The sequence below is a fragment of the Montipora foliosa genome, chromosome 6 (assembly GCF_036669935.1).
Source record: "Montipora foliosa isolate CH-2021 chromosome 6, ASM3666993v2, whole genome shotgun sequence".
NCBI classification, from domain to species: Eukaryota; Metazoa; Cnidaria; class Anthozoa; order Scleractinia; family Acroporidae; genus Montipora; species Montipora foliosa.
Window position 1 is genome coordinate 2,269,012 of NC_090874.1, and position 24,238 is coordinate 2,293,249.

The following is a 24,238-nucleotide window of genomic DNA, read 5'->3' on the forward strand; positions in this document are numbered from 1 at the left end:
CTCTGTCTGAGCATAACTTATTTTCATTGAACGTAACGGTTTAACAGAAGAGTGACCTTACGAATGTCCAAGGAGGGGTGGGGGGGGGGGAGGGTGGGGTAATTCGGCTAAAGAAGGAAAAAGAAATACCACAGTTTTATTGATCGCATAATATTTCATCACGTTCTGAGCGTTATTCAGACGTAGACACCGTTATGTTCTTGCCATTATTTTGACGACACTGAGCTGAAGTGAAGGAGGAGCCGTGCGATAGAAGCCTTTTGTCTTTATCCATTAGCTCACAATAGTTAACAGTTTGAACCGAGTAAACACAGTCTTGATCACTTAGACCATACTTGTCCTATTGTTTGAGAGTGAGAACATGGTCCGATTCCCGATAATTTTTTCCACCTCTAAAATAATATGAAACCAAGTGTGCTACATTTTAGCAGAGAGTGTTTTTGAGTTTAAATATAGCGAATTGCAATCGCAAATTGAGAGAAATTTTACTCTGAATAAGTGAGCGTGTGCAAATACGAAACTTCTCGAACCCTAACATTTGCCAGCAATTTTCAGATAAGCTGTTTTTTCGAGAGACTGACCACTACCGTGTTCGAAATGTTGCGTATAAATGAAGATTCGTTATTGATTCAATCTTCTAACGGAGACCGGGGTTTACCTTGTCAACCTAGTAGATATCGGGTGGTCACGAAGAAGTTGGATTGATCTTGGCAGTGAAAACTGCAGTGATGGACAATAAAAAAGGGGGTTGGTTTTCTGTAACATGGAATAACATCGGAAAGATTTAGACTCAGATTGTATCAGTTGAAGAAGCGCCACGGATTCTACCAGACAGCAGAACTTAGTATTGCAAGGCGCTAGACTGTCAGCTATTGATAGCGCTGTATTTGTGGTCCTTAAAGAACGCCAACTTGACGCTGCAATTTATTTTGCCACTTGCACTAGCGTGTGACAATGCTTTCAATATCATCAACCATAGAAAAGAGTAGAAAATTTCGGCATCTGTCCGTGGCTTCGGCATGCTTTCTGTATTTTTACCTGAAAAGGAAATGCACTGGGATCGAAAAGTTCTCAGTGGTAAATTGAAACTTACCATACATAAACGTCCCTCGCAACGATATACCTCGTGTGGGAGAGCCTACTTTGCCTGGTATTGACTCATAGATAATTGTTTATTGTAAACTTTCGTCGAAACATAGCAACATAAGCCAGTCAACTTAGGACTAGTAAAATATTTCCGAGTCTGTCGAATGTTTTATGATTTCTGTTGACTTAGAGTCAGGTTTTAAACAATCAAATGTTTATACCTCGTTCACAATTGAAATGATGATGTCAATCCTTATGGGGTTTTTTTTTTAGGAAATGAAAGATAAGTTGGGTGTTCAAGCGTGGAAATCGTGCGAATGTTTTGCCACGTGCCCTCAAAATACTGAAAAGCAGGCAGTTAATTTAAATTGTGGTCGGTTCAGTACTCGAGTTTTTTTCCACCTGTCAGGCGTTCCTCTTTTTGTGGCGAGAGAGATCGTGCTGAATGAGGCAAGCCGGCGAGAATCGCTAGAAACTTAAGTTACTGTTGAAGCATTTAGGTTTCAGTTGACGATAATCTAATATAAACTTGGTGGATAATGTTATCTAGCGTACACTCGCGGAGTCTTGTCTATTTTGGTCCAAATATTCAACACAATTCTGTTTAGCATTTAAAAATTTTGATGGGAGCCAAACTAACGCGTATCCTAACCTGGCAATATTGTGTGTGTAATATGTCGCGGAGTATCCGAAGTTTTTCACTCGTTTGGTATAGGTAGAGAACCACTGAGAAATAAACCCATGGTCCGTTCATGTTATGATCCGTAAATTTACAACGATGGAAAGGAAATGCATCTGTTGTTATCATATATTTTGATTTTTGTTCGCATAAAAACAATGTAAAAAGCGCAGTTCAAGTAGGTGGAGAGTTGCATTGCCGAGTTTGGTAGAGCGCTGGTATTCATTAACAGCGCTCCATTCACTCTCGCGGAAGGGGTTTGAAAAGGCATTCAAATTAATAAAAGCAGGGCTTTTAGACTCGATAAACTACCGGGATTTGTTCAATAGCAGGTTGTAGCTTTGTTCACAAGAAAAACATTAGTTCGTTTTATGTTGTACGTGAATGGCTTTCGGTAGTGCAATTTTTTTACATCGAACAATGTTAGCTATGTTCAACTCACTAAAGTGAGTATTAAATGCAGGAAGGAAAACCTACATATGCTTTGAACTAGAAGTCAGGTACACAGCAAGAAAGCGTTTATCACAGCGGGAAAAACTCTATTAAACAGAGAGAGACATAACCAGCGACGGAGAAAATTCGGTTCGGTGAAGATGGATTCATGTTGCGACTGACTTGTGCCTTCCGGTGTGTGTTTCATCGATCGAAGAATCTTGCCAAACCCAAATCGGTCTTGTAATCCCACGATACTAGAATAATTTCAATAAGTCCAATTGTTCACGGGTTAGGCAGACTTTTAAGGCTTTTAGCATTGGCTTGTAGCGTTGCCCAGTCTATTGTCTTATTATCTGTTATTTTCTCACCTATTGTTAGAACCTTTCACGTTTGCTCCAATTTAACGCCTCCCTTTTACGAGCTTTTCAAAGCACCTAAGTAGTTCAAATTTGCACTTTTGTTTCGCATCAGCTAAGGCTAGATTCAACGCCATTGATTACAAACGACGCTCGCAGAAACTTTCAGACCACCACTCACTATCTACAATATTAAATTTTAAATTTCCCGAGGTCGATATTCTACCACAACACGGCACTGACGTCTGATTCGCTTAAATAAGACAGTTAAATATGCAAAGCGCTTTTGACCAGAAAAGACAGAGTTCTGCTGTAGTTCCCTAATTTTATTGTCACTGACCTCGGAATGTTTTCTTGTGTGCTTACTTTAATGAAACAGCTCTCATCGCAGTGTGCGGGACCCCAAATCGAGGTTTTCCTGATATAAGCACTACTTTGCAATTCACACAGTCTCCACTATAATTGCTTGGCAAATATTGACACAAATTTTTATTGAATCCTCACACAACATACACAAATTTGTTTCGAATGACAAACTGACTAAAAATGTGTTGAGTTTGGTAGTTAAATAAATGTGTTGATCCTTTTAACGAGCAAGTCGAAACTTTTCGAACGTAAATAACAGCAATTTCTATTTTTCCGTGATAGCTCTCTGTAAGAATCATTCTTGCATAAATAGTGTAGTTGTTGAAGTCCCTTCATAGTCGGGAAAACCTGATCACTTGAGTCATGTCAGAAGTTGTCAAAAATATGAAAACACGATGGAAAGACTGCCAAAGGGAAGTTCTATTTACAGCTCTTTTCATTTTACGATTTTGTTCTATGTACAGAAAAGCATGGTGTTTCGTGATCTCATATCCGTTAGCGAGAATAGCGATTCGATTGTGATCTTTCTTGTTCATGAATGACTTGTGGCAGCCACCCTCCTTCTCTAAATATTCATTCATTTTAGGTAAATACATCTTGAAAAACCAAATTGATAAAATTGCATCTCTTAATAAAAATCTCTTTCTTAGGATCGAGGAAACAATTTCTTTACATTAGCATTTTAATGTGGTTGAGTTCTAGGATAAGTTTCAATCGTCACTGAATTGTGAACGGATAACGGAGCCGGTGCACTTGAGAAAATTTAGTGTCCTAACTCTGATGGCTCCTGTAGCCCAAACAACTTGGAACCGAAGAATTGTCCAGGGATGTTTGAGAGTTTACAGTCGTAGTGTTCAATGGTTGTGATACTGGGTTAGGAATATGTAGGTCTTGTACCGAAGTTGCGTTTGAATTTTGCGAGTTCGAAGAAGACTTCGCGTTCTTGTTCATTGCTTGTGAATTTGTTTTCTTCCATTTCATCCTCCGGTTTTGGAACCAGATTTTGACTTGCCTTTCGGTGAGATTTAACTGAGATGCCATTTCAGCTCTTCTCTCCTTCGTAAGAAAGTGATTAAAATGGAATTCTTTCTCTAACTCGAGTAGCTGCTTGCGAGTGTATGCTGTTCTCTTCCGTTTCCCTTCTGAACCTCTACCGTTCCACGCAGGGTTTCCTGTAAGCAAAGCCGGACAGTTCACTATAAATATCCCCCAAATATATAAACCCCTAAACATAAGCTCTGTCTTTAAAACAAGTGCAACGTTCTTGTTAAATCACAGTTAAATGTTAGCTAATGGCAATCGCTTATTAAGTACAGTTTTATGGCGCGTCAAGTATCGACAGTAGTTAAATATCGTGGCGTAAGGTGCCCGTAAATATAGTCTGTGTGGTCACAGATTGCCATTCGATGGCAAATTTTGAACAATTAGTCAAACTAATACTGAATTAATGCTTGTAAACCGTATAAGTTGTTTGTTACTTTCCAAACAGTTCGCAAAGTTAGGAACGAAAGCGAGAGTAACGAAGGCTTTCAGTTTATGCGATTAACTTTTGCGGGTTTCGCATTTATGATGTGAAGAAGGAAGTCGAGTTGTTACTAACCTGCTGCAGTCGAATTTTGCCACCAGTTTTCCGGTGAAGAGGTGCTTTTAAGCCAGGCATATTGATGGAACGAACAGTTATGACCAGCTTCTTGAGGCGGGTAGTAGTTTTGATGATCAATTGGAAGCGATGCTCCGTTCTGCGCTGAAATCGGCACGTTGCCATACGCGGGTGGCTCGGTGGTATACCCATTGACTTGCCCGAGGTTTCCCTGCGGCATGGGTGACATGAAATTTGGTAGAGGCGACTGATTATAGTAATTTGGTGACTGCATACGGCAAGGAGAAAAGGGAAAATCCAATTGCTGTCCATGCGAGCCGGACTCCTTTGCCTGAAGGTTGCTACCAAAGTATGGATAATTTGACTGCATTGCACCCGTCGTCATCCTTGCGCGTACAACAAGAAAAGCCACTGAGTGGAGTGCGCCGTGGGTATTTATAAATTTGTGTTTTGTATGATAAATAATGTAGAACGCCAGACAAGCGTGACGTATGTCACCTGGGTTGAAACGTCTTGTAAACGCATTATTAAGTATTGAAAAGGCCTTAATTAACGTAAAAGCCCCAATACTGTACCTTGTGTGCCAATAGGCGATTTTTGGAAATTTGAGTGTGGGATTTTGACAAGAATAAAATATGCAAGGGTGCGCTCGACGCAAAAAGAAAGACTAGCGAAAAAAAGCGCTTGGGTGAAATGGTGCACCTGATCTAGTGAAAGATGGTTTCTTTTTCTCAGGCTCTTTTATCGCGTCGAGAACACGTAAACAAAAAAAGACAATATTCACTTCTTTTTTGTCGTATCAAGTATTGAAATATTTCAAGCTTCAGTAAAGATCTCTTGTTGAATCGAAAGTGTTCATGCGGGACAGCTCTGCTCAGTTCTAGATCTTCAAATCGTATTAACTTGGTGTCAGTCATTTATCACTGCAGGGAGACTACATTACTAGTTTGATTTAAAAGAACTTGGCATTTTGGTGTGGTTTTACAAATATGAAATAAAGAGTCTCTTATTAATAGAATCTTGCTGAGATTTCGAATTGTTTCAAGACACACTGTGTTTTGTTCGTAAAATAGTACTTCCTGCGTTTAACATCTGTCTAAGGTAAACATTGATAAAGTTGGGGACGATTCTATCTCCCTTGCTTGCGGGCCTGCCGGAAGACAAACAAGCTTTGTTATCAAATCACAAGTTCAATTTTCAGTGTGTTAAGTCGATTTGAAGGCGTGGATATTATAAAATTTCCCAGTTTCGTTGTCGACCGAGCTGTCATATGCAAACTTGATGTCAGAACAATTTTAATGCCTCAATTTTAAAGGGGCTACCTAGCCCAATTCGTCAGATGATAAAAATTTGAGAGATAAGAAATTAAAAGTAAGAATCACACCAGCTGTGGTTATGAGGCAGGTAGTGTTGATAAAGGTACATTTTTAATTTCTCATTTCGCCTGCGCCTTAATCAACCTCCAATTGTCGAATTCATCGTAAATTTGCTGTGATTTGCTTGAACTGAGGTGTTAACAAAGAGTCCCCCTTGCCAGTAAAGAAAAAAAGCCACACAACAATAAAAGCTATGTTACACTAATGAAAATGATGTACTAGATAAAAAGTTAAAAGAAGGTAGAAATGTAACCTTGACAGAGAAAGGTAAGCCGAATGCAATTTGTTTTTTTCTTTTTTTGCGAATTGGCGCTGACTGCACTCATTTAGGTCTTTGCCGGAACAGCAGATGACTTCTCTCAGTTTTTCCATTGATGAAAACTTTTAATTGATTATAAAAATGGTCAAAACACTCTGCTAACTACCTTAAACGTTTTAAGAAATTCAGGACATATAACAATGTTTTCCTCTCGTTCTTTAGTTTATTCAAACACTGCATCCGGAACATAAAATTTTAAAAATGTTGGACAGAATTAACATGTCAAGGCCTTAATTTATAGCACAGCCTGCATTATGAGGCTATAAATCTCTTTTAAATTTTATTTTAATATTCACGTTCTTCACGAAGGCCTTATTTGCTCTTGAATATAAAAATCCGAAGTGTTAGTTTGCTTTAGCTTTGGTGAAAGCAACCATTTAGTAAATATACCGTCTTAGCAGGTGTCCATAAAATGCCATTTTATTGATTTGCGAACTCCAATAGCAATTTTCATATTACATAATTCATCTCTGTAACACTAGGCGACAAGAGCTTCTATAAAGAGAAGAAAAGTAACGCGAAAGAAGAGCGTACATTAGGTTGATTGAAAAACGAGGATTCACCGACTGAATATTGTCGCTACACCATGTTGCCGGCCATTTCACACAAGCGCGTAATTTCAATATAAGGTTGACTAGGTATTTTGACGCGCTATGTCTTAACCACAATAGCGAAATCTGTGAACTCTGAGAAAGCGTCAAAGTATTATTTTCTTGTGTTCAGGCTCTAAAAACAAAGGAATGTTGCTCCTGTAAGGAAGAAAGAGTAAAGAACGACGCGCTTTGCTTTTGTGCGGCTGAAAAGTTTTTTTTCAGCATTTTTAACTCGACCGGAAATTAACAGTGTGGGAGATCAAAGGGCAGAAAGATGAGCTTGCACCATTTCAATATTAATCCTATAGTCTATTCTGTTCCCGCTCGCCTTTCATCATCTCCTCCCACCAAATGACTTAACAATTCACTTGACAAATATCAAATATTTGTTAACCAAATTTACCTGTTCGCAGTCGAGTCGTAAATATTTTGCGTCGGCTTTCCTACAAAAACGGCGAAAACGCTGCCTTCTAGTAAATCACGTTGCGACCTTTAATATAAGTTAAGTTAGTTTTTTTGTTTAATAACAAGCGTTATGGTAGCTGGATCTTCTTTGCGACCAAAAGTTGCTTTTGGATTGCTCCGAGGGGGTGGTTTTAAACTTGCCTTTGTTATGCATATATGTATATAAATATGTGAAAACATTATCATTGAGGTTCGAATGTGTAGAATTCAATTTTTTTGTTTATAGCGATTCAGAACACGCTCGAGATTCACCGTGGCTTAACCTGTGCCTCACCTAAATTGAACTCAGTGCTACAAATCTTTCAGAAAAGTGCGTAACGTATGAGTTGGAGGTACTTAGGGGGTAAATTGCTAACCACCTAACCACGTCACCCAGGACAGTTGAAAAATTACGAAACCGTAAACCGAGGTCTTGCATGGTTGCTTCCACAATAATAAACAATACAGGCATTGATCAAGAAGCGTATGGAACATCTACATAAGTAAAACTAACTGAATAATCCTTAATTGAGGTGAATGGCTAGAACATTCAAAGTACTTCTTGACTGACTCGTCTGCGTTTAATTTCCAGTTTAACCATACCTTTTATGCTTTGCGAAACATAGCAAAACCTGGATTGGGGAGACTCTGACAAAGTGCAAAGGAGTAGAAATTAACTACAGATCTTCTTTGGGTTGTCGCATTGAGTATATGTTTTCGCTAAATCGCTGATTTTTTTTCCAGCTTTTTTATCAGCAACTTTAAGCACTAGCTTCTGTCCCAGTATCTCTTAAGTTGAATGACTTGTTTTGCAGTTCCTCTTTTTCTTTCAAAGTTTTCACTGTGATATTCTGAAATTTAATTCCCTGTGTTTAGAGCGAATGACGTACTGAATCATCAAATTAGTCAACTGATTTTCAGAACATTACGGCTATCGATACGTCTCCTAACTTTTGAACGGTACCGGAAAATGATCTGTAGGACTTCAGTTACTACGACAAAATATGGAAAATGAGTCCCTAGTTAGACTAGATAGGAATAATTCAAGTGCTGTAGTTAGAACATCAAATTGAAGTGATTTGACCATTTGAAAAATGTCCCAGAACTTTGCTCTCACTTTAATTTGTAGGAATAAGAATTGAAAAAACAACAGATATTTTTTTGCTGTGAAGTCCGCGAGTTTAGTTTAGTGAAATACCCATGACTTAAGAGTATTGAATGCAAACGAGTTGACGCAAGTTCACAGATCGTTTAATGAAATCCATAGAAGACTAGCCACTTTTTACCTTGTGTGTGTTTTAACATACCATTAATCAACCTCAAATATTCGGAAATAATTGCGACGAGAACTAGAACTTTTCTGCAGAAAATTGCTTAACTTTGGAAGAAATGTACTAGAGAAAAAGAAATTTTCTGTTAAATGATATGATACAGGACGAAGATTCTGTTCGACATGTCATCGGATGTATGGATATCATTTGTTAACTCCCTTAGGACGCGACAATAACTGCAATCAACTACAGTTATATTCAAGTTGATCCTTTATTAGTAGATGAGAAAATCATTAACTGTTGATTTTAAAACTCTCAAAGAAAATTCCCCAAATCAACCTGAATCTTCAATGATATGACTTGTGAAATGAATTCCGTATCCTCGCTTTTCTGCGAGCATGGTTGGCCATGACCTACGGTTTTCGCCGCCATACATCGCGATCAAGTTTTAACATGCACTGTCCGCAGTGACGTTCTTTAAAGTTCGTGTCTTGTTATACTGTACGACTCTACGTAATATCACCATTGCTTTATGAACAGTGGCAAATTGCCAACTATTTTAGATTAAATAATTTTGAGCTTAACGAAGTCGAAACTGTGCTCTTTACCCTAGATCACTGCCGAGACACTTCCTCAAACTGAACCTATTTAGCCCTATAAAAGGACTCGTTTCCTTTAAACTCTACGCCTCTACATTAGTCCTCTACCTTTATTTAAACCATAATTTGTTTTTGTTTTTTTTTTCATCCAAGTGCCGCTTCAAAGCCGATAAAAGCACCGAAGACGGTAGATAATGCGAGCCTAAGCTCGCGAACTGTCATTTATCATCTTGTTTCATTATAAGCTTAAGATGTGCGATCAATAAATTGCGCCAGCTACGGTGAAAAAGAAGGTGTTTGTGTTACGGAAAGGTACCCCTGGTTGAGTTGAATCAGAGCGCCTAAACTGAGAAGACAATTAAGACAATTTGTTCTTTCAGTCTAAAGGATAACGAGCTTAAGCTCGAGAACGGACAGTCCTTTATCATCTCGTTTCATTATGAGCTTAAGATGTGCGATTAATAAATTGCACCAGCCATGATGTAGAAGAAAGTAGTTTACTCTACATTAAAAGAAATATTCTTGATAAAAAAATGTGTATACCTATGTATATGTATTGTACACTATATATATACGGCTCAAAAGCTCGCTAGTTTGAGCACTCTGGCATGGCTTAGATGTACCACATGTGTGGGACATTTGGGGTGGCTTTTTAAGCTAACCTCCATCCTAGACATCAGCACTGCATTGAGGAGGCCCAGAAGGCCAAATATATATATATATATATATATATATATATAAAGCGCTTCAGCTGAGTTAACATTTTAGGGTTTCGTTTAAGCCTAAACAACTTTACAGGCCATAGTGTTTTCTACTTCTGATTTGAGTGTGAGTGTTAACAAGTACTAACAAGGAATCATAACAAACCAACTTCAAAACTCCAATTTCAGTTCTAAAGGTAAAAAAAAAAGTAAAAAAGGAAGGAAGACGTCCTTTAAGACCGTGAAAGTAAAGGCGATTTTGCAGAACAAATCCAGTTGTATAGTTATCTTCACTCAACTGATGAATTAACGTCGTTTTAGCTAAAATGTCACAGTGGATCATTCAAGTAATTAGCGAAAACTATCCTATGGTACGGTTTTTGTAGCTGTTCACAATTAACTTGAAAGCACGCGGATAACGTTTAAAATAATGAGTTACACCCGAAATTTGGTTCTACCCGAACACTTAATTCCTTCATTGTTTTCCATTTTTACCGGTTATTGCATACGGAAGATCCACTACAGTAAATACTGTCTGGTTATCGAGTCTACTCTGGTACTCAGTTATAATTCGATGCACTCAGTGGATAAGACTGTAGTTCAAACGTTTGAATGCTCGCAATAAACGTTCTCAATCTTGACAATTCAGATGAAGGCCCCGGCGTGCTTAAAAAAGTCTGACGCTTTGCGCTTGTCTCGAGTTCTTCTATAGTGAAAGCTACTATCAGTCGGTAGAGCTGAAGGTCGTGGGTTCAATTCCCACCCGGGTCAAAGATTTTCTCTGTCCTTTTGTGGGCCCATTTATATCAGTAAGGATAACGCTCATATGGTTTGTATGGGTTAAAAACTAGCACTTCACGTTACACTCTATAATAGTTAAGAAAGCTACTATCAGCTGAGCAACACCTCATGTTGTATTTAGTGTTTAATACTAACATAGAGCTTTATTTTCTGCAAATTGTAAGGAAATCGAATAACAATACTGAACGGTACTGTCTCTGCCAATGAACCTTTCACTTTCACAAAATGAATCTGATGCCCGACTGTTGATGAAATGGTTCTTCACTCTTCAAAAGTGTACATGTGGTAAACTATATTGGGGCAGCCGTATTTGTATAGCTACCACAGAAATAGTTGTGTCCCAAGATATATATGAACCGCCAAGAGTCAACGTTTGCATGTATGTACACAGTAGTTGTATTAGCTTTGTGGTATTCATCACGTACTCATCAGCCCAGAATCGTCTCCTAGGTTTTATTTCGTTAAATTTCAGTTTGTTAGTTAAGGCCTGTGATTGTGAAACCTGCAAAACACTTCAACAGAGGGGATAACTTTAAGCTTTGATTCACTGACTCAAACTTAACGACTACAATTTTATTGCACAACAAAAGTGACTTCAAAATAAAGTGAAGGTGCACTGACAATTTGATGGTGATTCGAAGACTACAGGGTAAGAGCTTCGTTGCATGTTCGCATTTCAAGAAACTCAATGAAATGATGAGAGTGTTGTTTCAAATATTTCACATTAACTGCAGGAAGCCGACAGGTTTTATTGACCCACACACTGAAATACATATGAAGAGACGTAAATCTATGCTCCGATGACAATGAAATCTAAACCTTTGCTTTAAAACGTAAAAAACGTTCACGCGGGGAACTTTTTGCCGGTTTCTATATTTCGTAATTAAACAAATAGCTTTTGTAAAAGCAGTACTTTCGCCTAGGGTTAATGTTTTTTCGATTTAAACGGTTTCTGCCTGTTTTGATTGCACTTTTTCAAGTCGGTCTTGAATAATGTCAAAACTGACACAACAATTGAATATTTCATTCGACAATGAAATGCAAACATCATAAAATGGCACTTAGCTATAATTTTTACGACGTAGCTTTAAAAACATCCTGAAGTTAATGGCAGTTTTATTGCTGTTGAGTTGAATACCAACTCCGACTTGAAGCCTCGCTATGACTGTTTAACTGCTCCTGATCAACTTCCGTCTTTTCATATTGTAATTTATAGCTTTCTTTTCTTGTCGGCGTTCTACTGTGCAGCTGGCTGCGAAGGTAGCTAAGTTTAATTAATCGAAAGCAAACCCTCTTACTGGTGTCTCTTTAGGTATTGTTTGGATACATCGCCTGCTCAGTGTATTCAATTGTATTACCCTCACGTATTCTGGAATATTTCTAGCAGATTCTTTTCAATATTCAATCTCGAGGCGCTGCTGTGTTGACACTTGTATATCAATTCAGCAAGCAATATTTGATTAATTGCATATCTTTCTTTTTCTTATTTATTGATCGTGTCAGATTTCAATTAAGGTAGTGCTGTACTGCCTGCTAAATCCTGTCTTAGCTAACCAAGAATTTATTAAGGCCTTCGTCGAATAAACATTTTCATAAGTGGATGGTTGTACTGTTTAATTGGAATCTTGCGGTGGACTAAGATTGATGACTTCATCTTTATTGTGCCAAACACGAAATAAAAATGACAATCTGAAGTCAGGAAAGAAAAATTTTGTCTCGCCAGCCTCCTTTAGTGACAGACAGAATCTATCAGCGCCGTTTAAAACATCACCGTCTTTTTTCTGCCTTTTTTTAATCAAGAATTTTTAGGGAAACAAAAGCAATAAAATTTCTAATTTGATGTAAATTTTCACTAGGCGGAGAAATTGACTTAAATTCTGTTAAAAACGTCTTCGTGTAAGAATTACAAGGTTCTTTTTGGCAAGGTTTAATAAGGCCGTTTTATGATATAAAAGTATTCATTCAGAGAGTGTGTGTGTAGAGATTGCGCGCATGTGTTTTACTCCTCGCACTGTTGTCCATCACGAGAGCTTTTTAAATCAAGTTGTTATGGGTGACCCCTCAAATGAAATTTGCGACCTATGCCTCCTTATGGTATAAAACATCAAACTCTTGTCCTCTGAAACGAACGTCTTCAACTCAGTCCTTTCGGCAGATCTGTGTGATTGGTGAAACGGTACTGAGGTTGTCACGAGACAAAGTTTGGTCGCGTGCGAAATTACAAGAATTGTTTCGTTTTGGGAAAAATAAAGCCATTAACCCCGGGTTACCTTTGATTGAGATTCAATTGATGGTAACGTTTTTCGACAGGAAATAGAATTTTCAGAATCTTCTTCATTCATCCACCGAGTGTTTAGACCCGCGAATGGCCAACACCGGACAATTAGACATAGTGAATACACTGTCCAAGTTATCTTTTAGTTTAATGATCGGATTCCAGTTTTGCTCACAGGAAACTATCACTATATTTACGATGTCCGGTTAACCAAAATTGAAAGGACATTCAGCCAAATAATGAGTGCGCTTTTTATTTCTGCGTACTGTAGGTCGACATGTTTAGAGACACTGTACTTTGAGAAAAGAAATCGCAAAGGTTCACCCTTCACACATCTGTCCGTTATGGAAAAGCTTTCAGCTTTCTTTTACGTCTTTTAACTTATCGCTTAATAACTTGTCTAAGACAATTGCTTCCTTGATATCTGGTCTTTTCATGCAATAGTGTTTACTGAAATTCTCGTGCAGGCAAGCGAAACCATATCTATTTAAGCAGGCCCTACAGAAAAAGCAAGAATTGAGTACAGTTTTTTAAAGATGGATATTGGTTTAACCACCTCAAACCATTTATAATCCTTACATGCGGAAAAAAAAAGTTAATATTTTTTTCTTCTAAGAATACTTTTTTGGCCGTTAGTACTTTCATATTGTAGTTAACTCCTTGTTTCCTCAATAAGGAATGCGAACGTTCTGTCTGCTAAAGAAAAACTACAATACGTTACAGCAAGAATTCTCGCTTTCAAACGGTGAATAGTTTGAATAGGTATCTGTTGTATCTAAAATGAAAGAGGGATTTTAAAGGAAGTTAGAGGAAGAGCAATATCGCTGGAATTATTAAGAGAAGCCAAAATGGAGCGCCTCCTTCAGAAAGCCTCTGGTTCTAAAGCCATTTTATAGAACCATTTGGTCACTTAAAAATCTCACAGTATTTCAGAGCATTACTCAAAGCCTTTCTTGACTTGAAAAGTATTCTTTATTGCTTTTTAATGTGATCGTGTACTAAGGTTTCCTCGTTATCTTATTTTTTAAACTATACATATGTACAACGGGCTGTCTTTATGATAATTAATTATTCATTCGACGTTGTACAAGGAATCAAGTTCATAGTGGTTAGACAACTACCCAAAAAGAAGTCAGCGATGCGATCTTCGTCCGTTTTCGACGCAAACTCAAGTTAATGGTATTGAAAGGGAAAAGTGAAAGTAAAATGAGAAGTAACAACTAGTTTGTTCAATGTGAGCTGCTCAAGGTGTGCTTCGCGTTAGATTTTGCATACCAGTATCAGTAAGGGAAAAGTGAAAGTTTTAACCTACTTTTGTTTGCTGGTGGACTTTATGGTCCGTTGGTTTTCTTGAAAGCGTCTGCTATATTTTAAAAAGAGTACGACAAAACCTTGTAGATTGCTGTTCAGTAGTGTGTAGATGATACGCATAAACGGTGTCTTTTGTGATTTATTCTCCACATTTATTTCTTATACTAAGAACTTGAGTCCAGCAATTTTTTGTCAAACCTAGATTGTGTTCGCTGAAATACTTTTGAATATCACTGGAAGTTACAAACTGATAAATGCCGCCACGAATGCACTTACCTTTCAAATCCTTCTTGCAACAAGGAAAGTGCTCTGCCAGTGATCTACCGAAGGACGGTAAAAAAGTGCATTTGTCGTTCCGTCTTTAAACGACCATTATTTGTCAGCTCTTTTTTGCGGGACAAAACAAGTAGTAAACTGAACTGAAACGGAGTACCTCTCGTGTTTTCGAAACTACAACTTTGCTGTGACTGCATGTTCATTTTAGAAAGCAATTTCAAAGGAGCAACGAGATATGCATATTTCGATGGTTTTTTAAAACAGCACAATGTAGCCATGTTTTTCCTTCAAGTTAAGCTGGGCTTTCTCGGGTTGAGCAAACTGTAGCTTGAATGGTGAAAAATGAAATAATGATTCGCGTCGGTTCGGTAGGTGTATACTGATTTTTTTTCAAGTGCCTTACTTTGTAATACGCTTTATATTAGACTCGAAATCATTTCTCTGTGACAAATATCTTTAAAAGAAGCAGTTATAGCAGCATTTGTCGCAATCACCAAGTCATTATGTTGGTTTTATTGGTTATGGAACAGTGACTTAAGGAGCCACAAGTACGGTAAAATTGCTTTCATGCTGTAAGATTATCCCTTAACATCAAATAATGAAGAAAATGTTCAGTTTTATGGCTGAATGAAATTTCATTTTTTTATCTAGCTAACAATCAGTACCAGTATTGGTCACGTCCTTGTTTTGATCATATCCCAGTCGCACTTAACACACCTGCCGTGGAGACGCAAAGGAGATTTGGAGGGATATTTATTTTCTTTCTGTCCGCCATTTCTTCAGACGAACGTGTCCTACGGTTACTTTTCAATAACTTTTATCATATAGCATTAGCATGTGTATTACTTAAGTAGACTTAGCTGCTAAGGAAGGAGAGTTTCTCCGGCTACAAGTGAAAAGAGAGGCCTGCTACTGTTTTTTTTTTTTTAATTTCTTCGGGTCTTCGCGTAAGGCCAGTGACTGACATCATCAATTTGAATTTCTTAATAGAGAACAAAGAAGCTCCAGAAGGCAAGCTCTATCCCTCGATTACCGTTTTCTATTGGCATTTCTCTTTTGCCTTCAATGTGCCTTATTTTTACTTGTAAAGTCAGTAAAGTTCTCTAAGACAGACACCATATGCCCCACCTGTCCATCTAAGAGAGGCATATGCCTTTTATGCAAAGATTCCGGGCTGCTCATTCTCCAGATAACTTACGTCCTGCTAATCACTACCTGACATAACAATGTCAACTGAGAAAGAAACGTCCGCTTTTTCTGTTATGAACATGTGGAATATGTTACTGTAGAACTAATATTGCTGCCCGTAATCTTGTTGGGTGTTGTATTTTACATATCTTCTTCGGTTTCAATTTAACGGAGATCACGCTTCTCATATGTCCCTTGGTTGTTTTTAATCAAAGCGTACGATATCCGAGTTGACTCGACAGGACAGTTATCAAACTTTAACAAATTAACAAAAGGAACGGGATCACTACTCTGACGGCCTAAATTGTATGGATTTGTTGCTGTTTATTTAAGACGCTCGTTCAAACTCCTATCTCTTTACTTCAGTAGTCTTTCACCATTCATTTAAGAATAGTCCAGCTCTCCGTTTGCATGCCATACCAATTAAGGAGGGAAATAGTAGCTGAACCTAACCTTCTCATGAGGACCAAGCTGTTAAAAAAGAATATTAGTTGTCCACTCCAATTTCTTTCTAACTCAAATTGTTTCCAATTTGAACAGTGATTTCCGTTTCTTCTGAGTGATCGCTGAAAGTAGGAAGCAGGGACGTCGCAGTGGTGTGCATCCTGGCTCCCCACCAATGCACTCCTACTTCGGTTCCCGATGACGCCCCGACGCGGGTTGCCGAGTTTGTTGAAGTTACTCAGTCTCCTGTGCTCATGTGGGTTTTTCTAAGTTATTTTCCCCTCTCCTAGTTAAAAATAAAGTCTTCGATACATGTTTCTTTTTAAGTCGTGAAAATTGACAAACATGAAGCAAGATCTCAGTCGGTTTTCATTTTCTTTTTGCCATGAAAGTATCGAATATAGACGATAATCATCAGACTGGCGAATGCCATTCCAGTGCAAGCCCTTACTATATCATTTACTGGAAAGGGCAAAGGTGTATTGACAATGAACACAATAAACTCATCTGTTAAGGAACAAAACGTGTAGTTTTCTTGCACAACGTAAGCACGAAAGTGATACAATCCGGAACCTTTAAACTGTATGGAACTGTTCAATTCTTGTTTCAACACTGCAGATGAAAAACCTGAGAAAGTTAAGTCACTCGATGAAAGTATCAAGAAATCCTGCCTTTGATTAAGTTCCTCCAGATAAAATGGGAATTCTAGCGCTTGTGTATCGCTGTCTTCTTGTAATACAACAAAACTGGGCTTGAGAGTTTCGCTAAACAGCATTCGATACACAGTGTCTATGCAGTCGGAATGCTGAACAAGGGAAGATCCTCTCATTTGGTCTGTACATCCACATTCTGATCGATACGTTTTCCCCTTGCACTGTTTATAACGCAGCGTATTTCTTGTTGCGGCGTAACTAGTTTTGTAGAGGGGTTTCTGCGGGTCAACATTGTACGTATTTTCCGACATCGGTATCGCTTTACCTCTTGAGGAAGGGGCTCTGTAATTGAATGGAATTCTGAAGTTTCTCACAATGTCTTTGAAGTCAGTCACTTCGCCATATAAAAAGTCATTCAGAGAGAAAGGTACGGGGTACAAAAAACGCAGCTTTTTAGTGGGTGAGCAGCCTCCGTGAAAAGTATAGGATGCCGTCTTGCACAACAGAGAAATCGTGTGATGCAGTCTCACAGAAATTGATGAAATTCCTCTAATCGTAAATGGTCTTTTTGTAAGAGTTATATTAAGAGTATGGTTCATGTTGGACATACGGTAGAAGGACTCTACTTGGAATAAGAAGGTGTTGCCAATGTACGCTCTTAATGGAAGCTCTGTTGGACTTTCGTCGGTAAAACCTTTACCCATACTGCGGATAGTGAGGGAAATCTTCTGGTTGGAATCCAAATGGTAGAGCCCGAGTTCACTGAGCGGTTCTTCAACAAGAAAATGCCGACACTCATCCTCTGCTAGCCACCAACCTTGAACATGAGGTTGTGGAATGAAAGGCACGTAGGACTCATTGTTATGGTTCGCCTTGTAGATACCCCAGTTGTCTGTATATTTTCCGGGTTTTATATTATCGGATGTGATGACGCAAACTGCAGCACTTAAAACAGATATGATTAAAGCCCATCCATGGTTGTGTTTCAAGACTCCTCCAACCATTTCGTTTGAAAACGAAAACTTCCCATCGTCGCTTATTATTTCAGCCAAGCCGCTGTCATTATCTGTTTGGCTTATACGAAGCAATGAGGAATCCGAAGCGCGAAAGGCGTGGAAAGGACGAAGATCAACAAGAAACCAAGTTCCTTTTTCGAAAACCCCAACATAGGTATCTGTACCGTTCAATGCCGAAGGAAGCCTACCAATTGCCAACGAAGGACTGGCACATGTCGCTAAAATCAGACTTAATCCTCCAAGTAAATAAAGTGTTTTACCAATGTCTTCCCCTCGCCATCCAGAATTGTTAACTAAGTTATGAAGTTGTAAGTAAGCGTACGTACCCGTGATGTTTATTTCAAGGTCGTACCGAAGAGCAGGGGATTCTGATGTATTCGCAAACGGGATTGGCTGTATGATGTCACCGATAGCACGGGCGCTAAACTCAGTTATGCTTGAACTTTCTTTCAATTTAGTTATAAGGGCGGAACCACCATTTTTTATTCGAAGAATCCTTCCGACATCAGAAGCGTGAAAATACTCGCGGCAGTCAATATGGTCTGAAAAAAAAGCATCCCCGCAAAAAGCAGAAAATTCAACTTCTCTCTCAGAGACAAAGGTCACAAGAAGTGGTCTGAAAAGAAAAATCCTGTCTTCTCTTATTTTTGTTCCAAAATCGATGTTGTAAGTCATGAACTGGAGCGCATTAGAAATGTTCTTTATGCAGATTATGTTGACTGACTTTTGGTGACGAAAACTTGCCATCTTGAATGAACAGAGGGGGTTCTTTTGAGATGACTCGATTTGACTTACTCGCGGAATGCCTGACCAACCACAATACAAAGCGCCATGTTTTGTCACCAGAACAAAAGCATCTCCCATGGTGTTAGCAAATAGTGATGATACTGAGTCACCTCGTAGATACCTGTCCAACACTGACTGAAACGAGTTTCCTCCATCAACAGATAGCCATACCTGTGTGACACAGTGGATTTAGTGTGAAAGGTCGAATGGCAGTCTTCTCGTCCCCAGAGGACGCGACTCTTTCGGTAAGCGCCAAAAGAATCGCGGACTCTAGGTTTTGTCAATCAGACTTCCTTTTTTGAGATTTTTAAGGGAGGGGAGGGGGAGGTGACTCTTAACTACCAAACCGCTGCTATGGACCCCTTCAAACAGTCATTTTTCAAATTCGATCCTCAAACTCTACAGTTATTTTTTTTTGCCAAGTGTGTTGTATTTAACATTCCTTTGTCTAGTTTAACTCACAAGCATATTGGTAAATCACGTGACCAAAACAGAAAACGCCTAAAACCTCAGCGAGTTAACTATGTTTTTCACAATTTTTTTAACGCAATAGTATGAGAACATTCTAACACACAATCTGCAGCATGGATTTTTATTTCTCAAAAAAATTATGACTTTATAAGGCACTCCTTTGATACACGTTTCAAAATATCAGTCCCTTTTTGTCCAAATGGAAATGTCATGCTACAGTTTACGAAAAATGATGGGATGGTTCCCATCTGGTAAAAAGATCGCCTCTTTCTTTCGTTTCCTGAAAGCTTTTCCCTATTTTTCAGTGAAACGAGCGGCAGAGGCATGGAACTAGTGACGCATGCGCCTTCTGATTGAAGTCATGTCAGATTTCCACTCAACCATCCATGCAACTTTTTTGTAGGGCTCTTTGACTAAAAAGCATCCATAGCAACCATTACCTTTCTGTAGTTAAGGACGGTCGCGCCCAAAATGTTCCCTACGTACAGATTTTTTTAAAACTTGCCACGCAGAAAGGTAATGACCTACTTTTGCCAAAAAGGCAAAAAATGGGGGGTCACCGTGCTCGTTTTCGAGATCATGAAGTGCACTTTTAGAAGATTGCGTTATTTTAAGACGATCTTAGCTTACAACTGTCAGCAATAAAAAAGCTACATTAGTGAAATTTAGATCAGGTAAACGTACTCAATTCAACATAACTAATATAACTAAATTAACCTTTGCAGCTGATGTCTTTTTCTGAGGTGAAATAGACCTTGAAAAACGATACATATTAGTCTAAGAAAGAAAACTTCGGCTTACCTGGGATCCGTAAACGAATATTACATGAGTATGAGCGTGAGAGATGATCCTTGAGAATGTTAGATTATCCGGAAATCGGAACACTGGCTGTACGAGTTTGGCGTGATGTGGATCAAGAACTGCTACCAAGGAACAATCCTAGTAACGCAGATGAGTACACTACATCAAATTCTTTTTTTTAAGAGTCGCAGAATCTTTGTGCTTAAAAAAACACCTTGACCTTATTCTTTGCCTCTTTTCGCTTTTCTGGTGAAATTCTCTCCATTTTGACGTCGGGGTTTTACTTGTTTTTATTGATAAGTGTTTTGGAATAAGTAGGGAACCACCTGAAAGAACCTTGCGATATTAGGAGAATTGCATAAGAGTTAAGTTATACGTTTTGAGAAAGTGAAGACACCTCTACCCCCTAGTCTCTTTGCACCCTCGCTTCCCCCTTGGAGGAGGTGTGGTTGCAGTGTAAATGCGAGAAAGACATTTCAAATAAAAAGAAAGAACGACTCAATCACTGTTTTCCCTTGTTTCATCCAACTTGATTTATTTTTTCAATTTTATGGGCTACAATGTAAACTTCTGGGTTTTCGGTATTAGCCAATAAAGTTCTCTATTATATATTACTACTTTTGTCAAATGCAAATCTGTGTGGACCTCCATAAAAATGCTGAAGAAATTGACAAGGAGCAAATTTGCCCACAGTACAATAAAATAACAAAATGGCTTCATAGAAGGGGAAAAGATGTTTTATACCTTCTTAAGTTCCTTCATGAGCAAAACCACTGCTCTTCTTTGAATGTCCCAAGACACGCCCAGTAATAACATATCTTTCAGCGATGCAGGCAATGCATATGAGGACCATTCTTCGAACGGAGGTTCACTTGTGAGAACCATTGAAGTTTCATCGTCAGACATTGTATCGGTATAAATCAAGTATGATACCTGCTTTCTGATTAACAGGTCATGTCGATCGCAATGACTAGTATGATAAAATTTGAGCCTTCCGGGTGTAACTGATCCTGCTTTAAATGCTTGATCAAGTGATTTGGGAATGTTGGTTACTTGGTAGAACTTGACCTGAAACAGACGATATTAAAAAAAATAAGAAACATGAGTTGACTACCATCCCTGTCCAAAGCTGCTAGGATAACTCGTAGCACCCCTGTTCCTTTGTCAGGAAGCTTTGGTTAAATAATTCTTATTAGAACATTTGTTTTGGGATTTGTGTCAATAATGAACAGGGAATAGAATGCAGCCAGCAGATCTCCACTTATGTCCAGAATTACACCTAAATACACGCACGCCCAATTGAAGTGTTCCTTTAAAACGTCCAAACATTCGCTACCTATTTCCAACAATAACGTTAAGCGTTATTTTTGGGTTGGGGTAAATATAGCTGTTTATCATTTAATTAAGAAGCAGCATTTGATTTTGGGGACACTTTGTGTCTTTAATTGTCCGTATTCTGAGAAGCGAGTAATGTTGAAGATGGGGAGAACAGCCAGAGGACACCTCGTGACGCTTATTGAAGTCGGCGTGCATCTAAGCATGGTCAATCTTGGACATATAAGCGCCAGTTGGTGTCACCACATGACCACAGTACCAAGGGGATCTTCTGTGATGGTCGTGACTAGAATAGACCGTATTCATAAATGGCAACTAAGTAATTATTCTTTTGACTTTATGCTAAACATCCCCTCTAGCCTCGTTAGCACGAACAAAATTCAAAATAATTTGTGCTCCAAAGTGAGGCTAGTGAGGATGATTAGCATAAAGACAAAATAATAATTTCTTGGCCGCCATTTATGAATACGGTCTATGGATACTCCAAAATAAGCTGAGACACTTACTTTTGTGTATATAAGGTACCAAATGATCGTGCTAAGGTTTTACTGAGTTCTACTATGGTGTTACCAGAACAATTTATGAAAGCTAGCCATTTCCTAGTCGGCGCTTATACCTAATCACTAGAGATCAGTGCCCAAGCTAGCAGTTATTCTCTGCCTAAACAGAGTGTTGTTTATCTGCCAAAGTGGGTTAACACTCAGGCCCCAGTTGTTCGAAGGGTGGATAGCGCTATCCACTATCCACTGGATAACTCAATCGATTTTGCTAGTGTTTATCCACTGGATAGTGCTTTATTATGTGGATAGCGTTATCCACCTTTTTGAACAACCGACACTAGGTTGTCAGGTATTGCCACGTGGAGTCACCAGGTGTTGCACCTGTATGTGTCACGAAGTGTCTCACCATATTTTGGAGTATCCATTTTAGTCGTAACCCCTCCCTGATATGCCCTCCCACCTACCACCTCAGTTTGGAATTCATATTTAAGATCAAATCTACTTAACACGTACTGACCTCTTTGGGCAGAAGAATTTGTCAGAAAGGCCTCCTTTCCCCCTTAAATCAAAATTTCTTTCACTCCTTGGTAAATTGACTGTTTATATTAACGACGAGGATTCAATAAGCATTCAGAAGGCTCAATGAGCTGTACGATAAAATTCGGCCCCGATGGTGGAATAGTGTGGTAGCCGAATGATGACTAACTTGCAGACGTGTCATAGTGCATTGTGAAGTTACTTGTTTTTATTAAATTGCTACCATAGGGGGAACCTTATGAATTACTTTACCTTGGTTTTATTTTCTCCTTTGGTAGCGTTGAGAATGGACTCCGACCTGATGAGACCTTTTGTGGTTACCAATAAAATGTAGTTATCCACTAATGTAAAGTCCAGAATTGATAGTTTTTCGCAGTCTGCAAATGAAGCTTCCTTGCAGATGGAGTATTGGCCTGGTTGTCCAACAGAGCGGTAAAGAAGATCATACCAGTGAGTGGTATTGGAAGTAAAACTCCCATGGGTTACAGCCAAATAACACCCTAAAGACAACATAGCAAAAAATAGAAAGTCTCTGCATTTGGCATTTCGAAGCAATATATGCTGTTTAGAAAATTTGAAAATGTTTTTTTTCCAATCACAATTTCCATACCTTATAAAGTTTCAAGAGAATGAATAATCCATAAAGTATCGTACCTGTAAACGACTGTTTCCTTGTATTAAATAAAGGAACCAAGACTGCTACAGTGGGAGAACAAGGATGCTGCCAGTAAACAACATCTTTTGGAGGCGAAATACCAGTGATGGAGTCAACTAAAGTGTCGCCAAGTTGAATGGAAAGTAACGGTTCTATATCTGGAAAAACAACAGTACCCCAAGATTCAAACAAATCAAGTCCTCTTCCGAGTTCTGCCTTGTACGTCCAAGGTACGTTTCCGTTTTTGTCCACCACGCAATAATCGAGTACTTCTTGTTTTGAAATGTTCTTTGTCCAGTAAACGCTGTCGTCTTCGACAAGTTCATCGATGTTGTACGACTTTGAGCACTGTAAGGATATAAATGTAATCGTGGGGAACATTCCTTGGTCAGCATATTGCTGTACTAAAGCATTTCGAGACTGCGAGGTGTCCCAGGAACGATTCCTCAACTGACAGCGTATGGGCAAAATTGCCTCGCTGAAGTAGAGTAGACTATGAGGTTCCTCAAATTGAGATAAACTGTCGGTGAATAACACAGCTTGCACCGTTTCCTCTTCACTATTGTATATAAATGCTTCACTGTGAAACGTCTGAAGTAGCGTTAAGGGAAAGTGAATAGAAAAAAAGCAAAATAAACCGAAGCTAGCAAACATCTTCGGCCCTTTTCGGTCTTTCCCTGTTTTCGAAGGAGGTTGGCTGCTGGCGCGACACACAGATTTGGCGCGAAAATCGGGAACCGACAGCGCTAGCCTGAGTATATACACATAGTTTTACGTTGATTTTTGCGTTTATTTTGTCGCAGTAAGTCGACACATTTATAGTAGCATTTTTCATTTGTCGCGACAAGAATGCAATTGAAAAATCCAGCCTGCCAGGTGGTACCTTATGTCGATTTCGCTGAAATATCGCAATGGGTTTCGACTGAACTTTCTCAGCTGCTTTCCTTTAATATAACATTGAACCGCTGCAAAAAAATAGTGAAGGGGCCGTAATACTTTCTCTCTCTGCTTGGAAATATTAAATCTAAGTGTTTTTTTAGTCAAGAATCAACTGAAGTCTTCCGGGACTGCTGGACAGAAATATGTTTTGCCCTTATGATGCACACTCAACATTTCAATGTCTTATAAGAATCCAACACTATTTTGTACTATAAAATTGCATTCAGTTAATTGACATTAGCAAACGAAAACTTCCGGTGTTTTAACCTTATGGGGCTAGTTTACGGCGAGGTTGGAGCACGATTCATGCAGTGAGCGGGCAGTTCCTAACCCGTGGAGTCATTATTGAAGTGATACTCAAGACCTGAGTATCAACCGAGTACTAAAATGTGTTTCTTCAAGAGAAAACGAGGTCATAGAGCGAA

General features: G+C 38.8%; 2 protein-coding genes across 2 annotated transcripts; both read right to left on the bottom strand.

The window, feature by feature from the left end:
• Positions 1-2,863: 2,863 nt before the first annotated feature.
• On the bottom strand, positions 2,864-4,956 carry LOC138006267 (homeobox protein Hox-A4-like). The gene is made up of 2 exons (XM_068852496.1): positions 4,523-4,956; positions 2,864-4,094 (listed from the first exon to the last, which is right to left on the bottom strand). Exons 1-2 carry the CDS (start codon positions 4,905-4,907, stop codon positions 3,694-3,696), a joined length of 786 nt encoding a protein of 261 aa, XP_068708597.1. The 5' UTR covers positions 4,908-4,956; the 3' UTR covers positions 2,864-3,693.
• Positions 4,957-16,331: 11,375 nt separating this feature from the next.
• LOC138004942 (cation channel sperm-associated auxiliary subunit beta-like) lies at positions 16,332-23,528 on the bottom strand. Its single transcript, XM_068851237.1, has 5 exons — positions 22,874-23,528; positions 22,472-22,719; positions 20,592-20,915; positions 19,848-19,985; positions 16,332-18,746 (listed from the first exon to the last, which is right to left on the bottom strand). The coding sequence occupies exons 1-5, from the start codon at positions 23,526-23,528 to the stop codon at positions 16,479-16,481; spliced, it is 3,633 nt and encodes a 1,210-aa protein (XP_068707338.1). The 3' UTR covers positions 16,332-16,478.
• Positions 23,529-24,238: the final 710 nt, after the last annotated feature.

Excerpts from the sequence above, each read along its gene's own strand:
- LOC138006267 (XM_068852496.1), bottom strand. The coding sequence starts at position 4,907 with ATGACGACGGGTGCAATGCAGTCAAATTATCCATACTTTGGTAGCAAC. Across the intron at positions 4,095-4,522 it reads GCAAAATTCGACTGCAGCAG|GAAACCCTGCGTGGAACGGT; the intron begins GTTAGTAACAAC and ends CTTTGCTTACAG.
- LOC138004942 (XM_068851237.1), bottom strand. The coding sequence starts at position 23,528 with ATGTTTGCTAGCTTCGGTTTATTTTGCTTTTTTTCTATTCACTTTCCC. Across the intron at positions 22,720-22,873 it reads AAGGAAACAGTCGTTTACAG|GGTGTTATTTGGCTGTAACC; the intron begins GTACGATACTTT and ends TGTTGTCTTTAG. Across the intron at positions 20,916-22,471 it reads AAGGAGAAAATAAAACCAAG|GTCAAGTTCTACCAAGTAAC; the intron begins GTAAAGTAATTC and ends CGTCTGTTTCAG.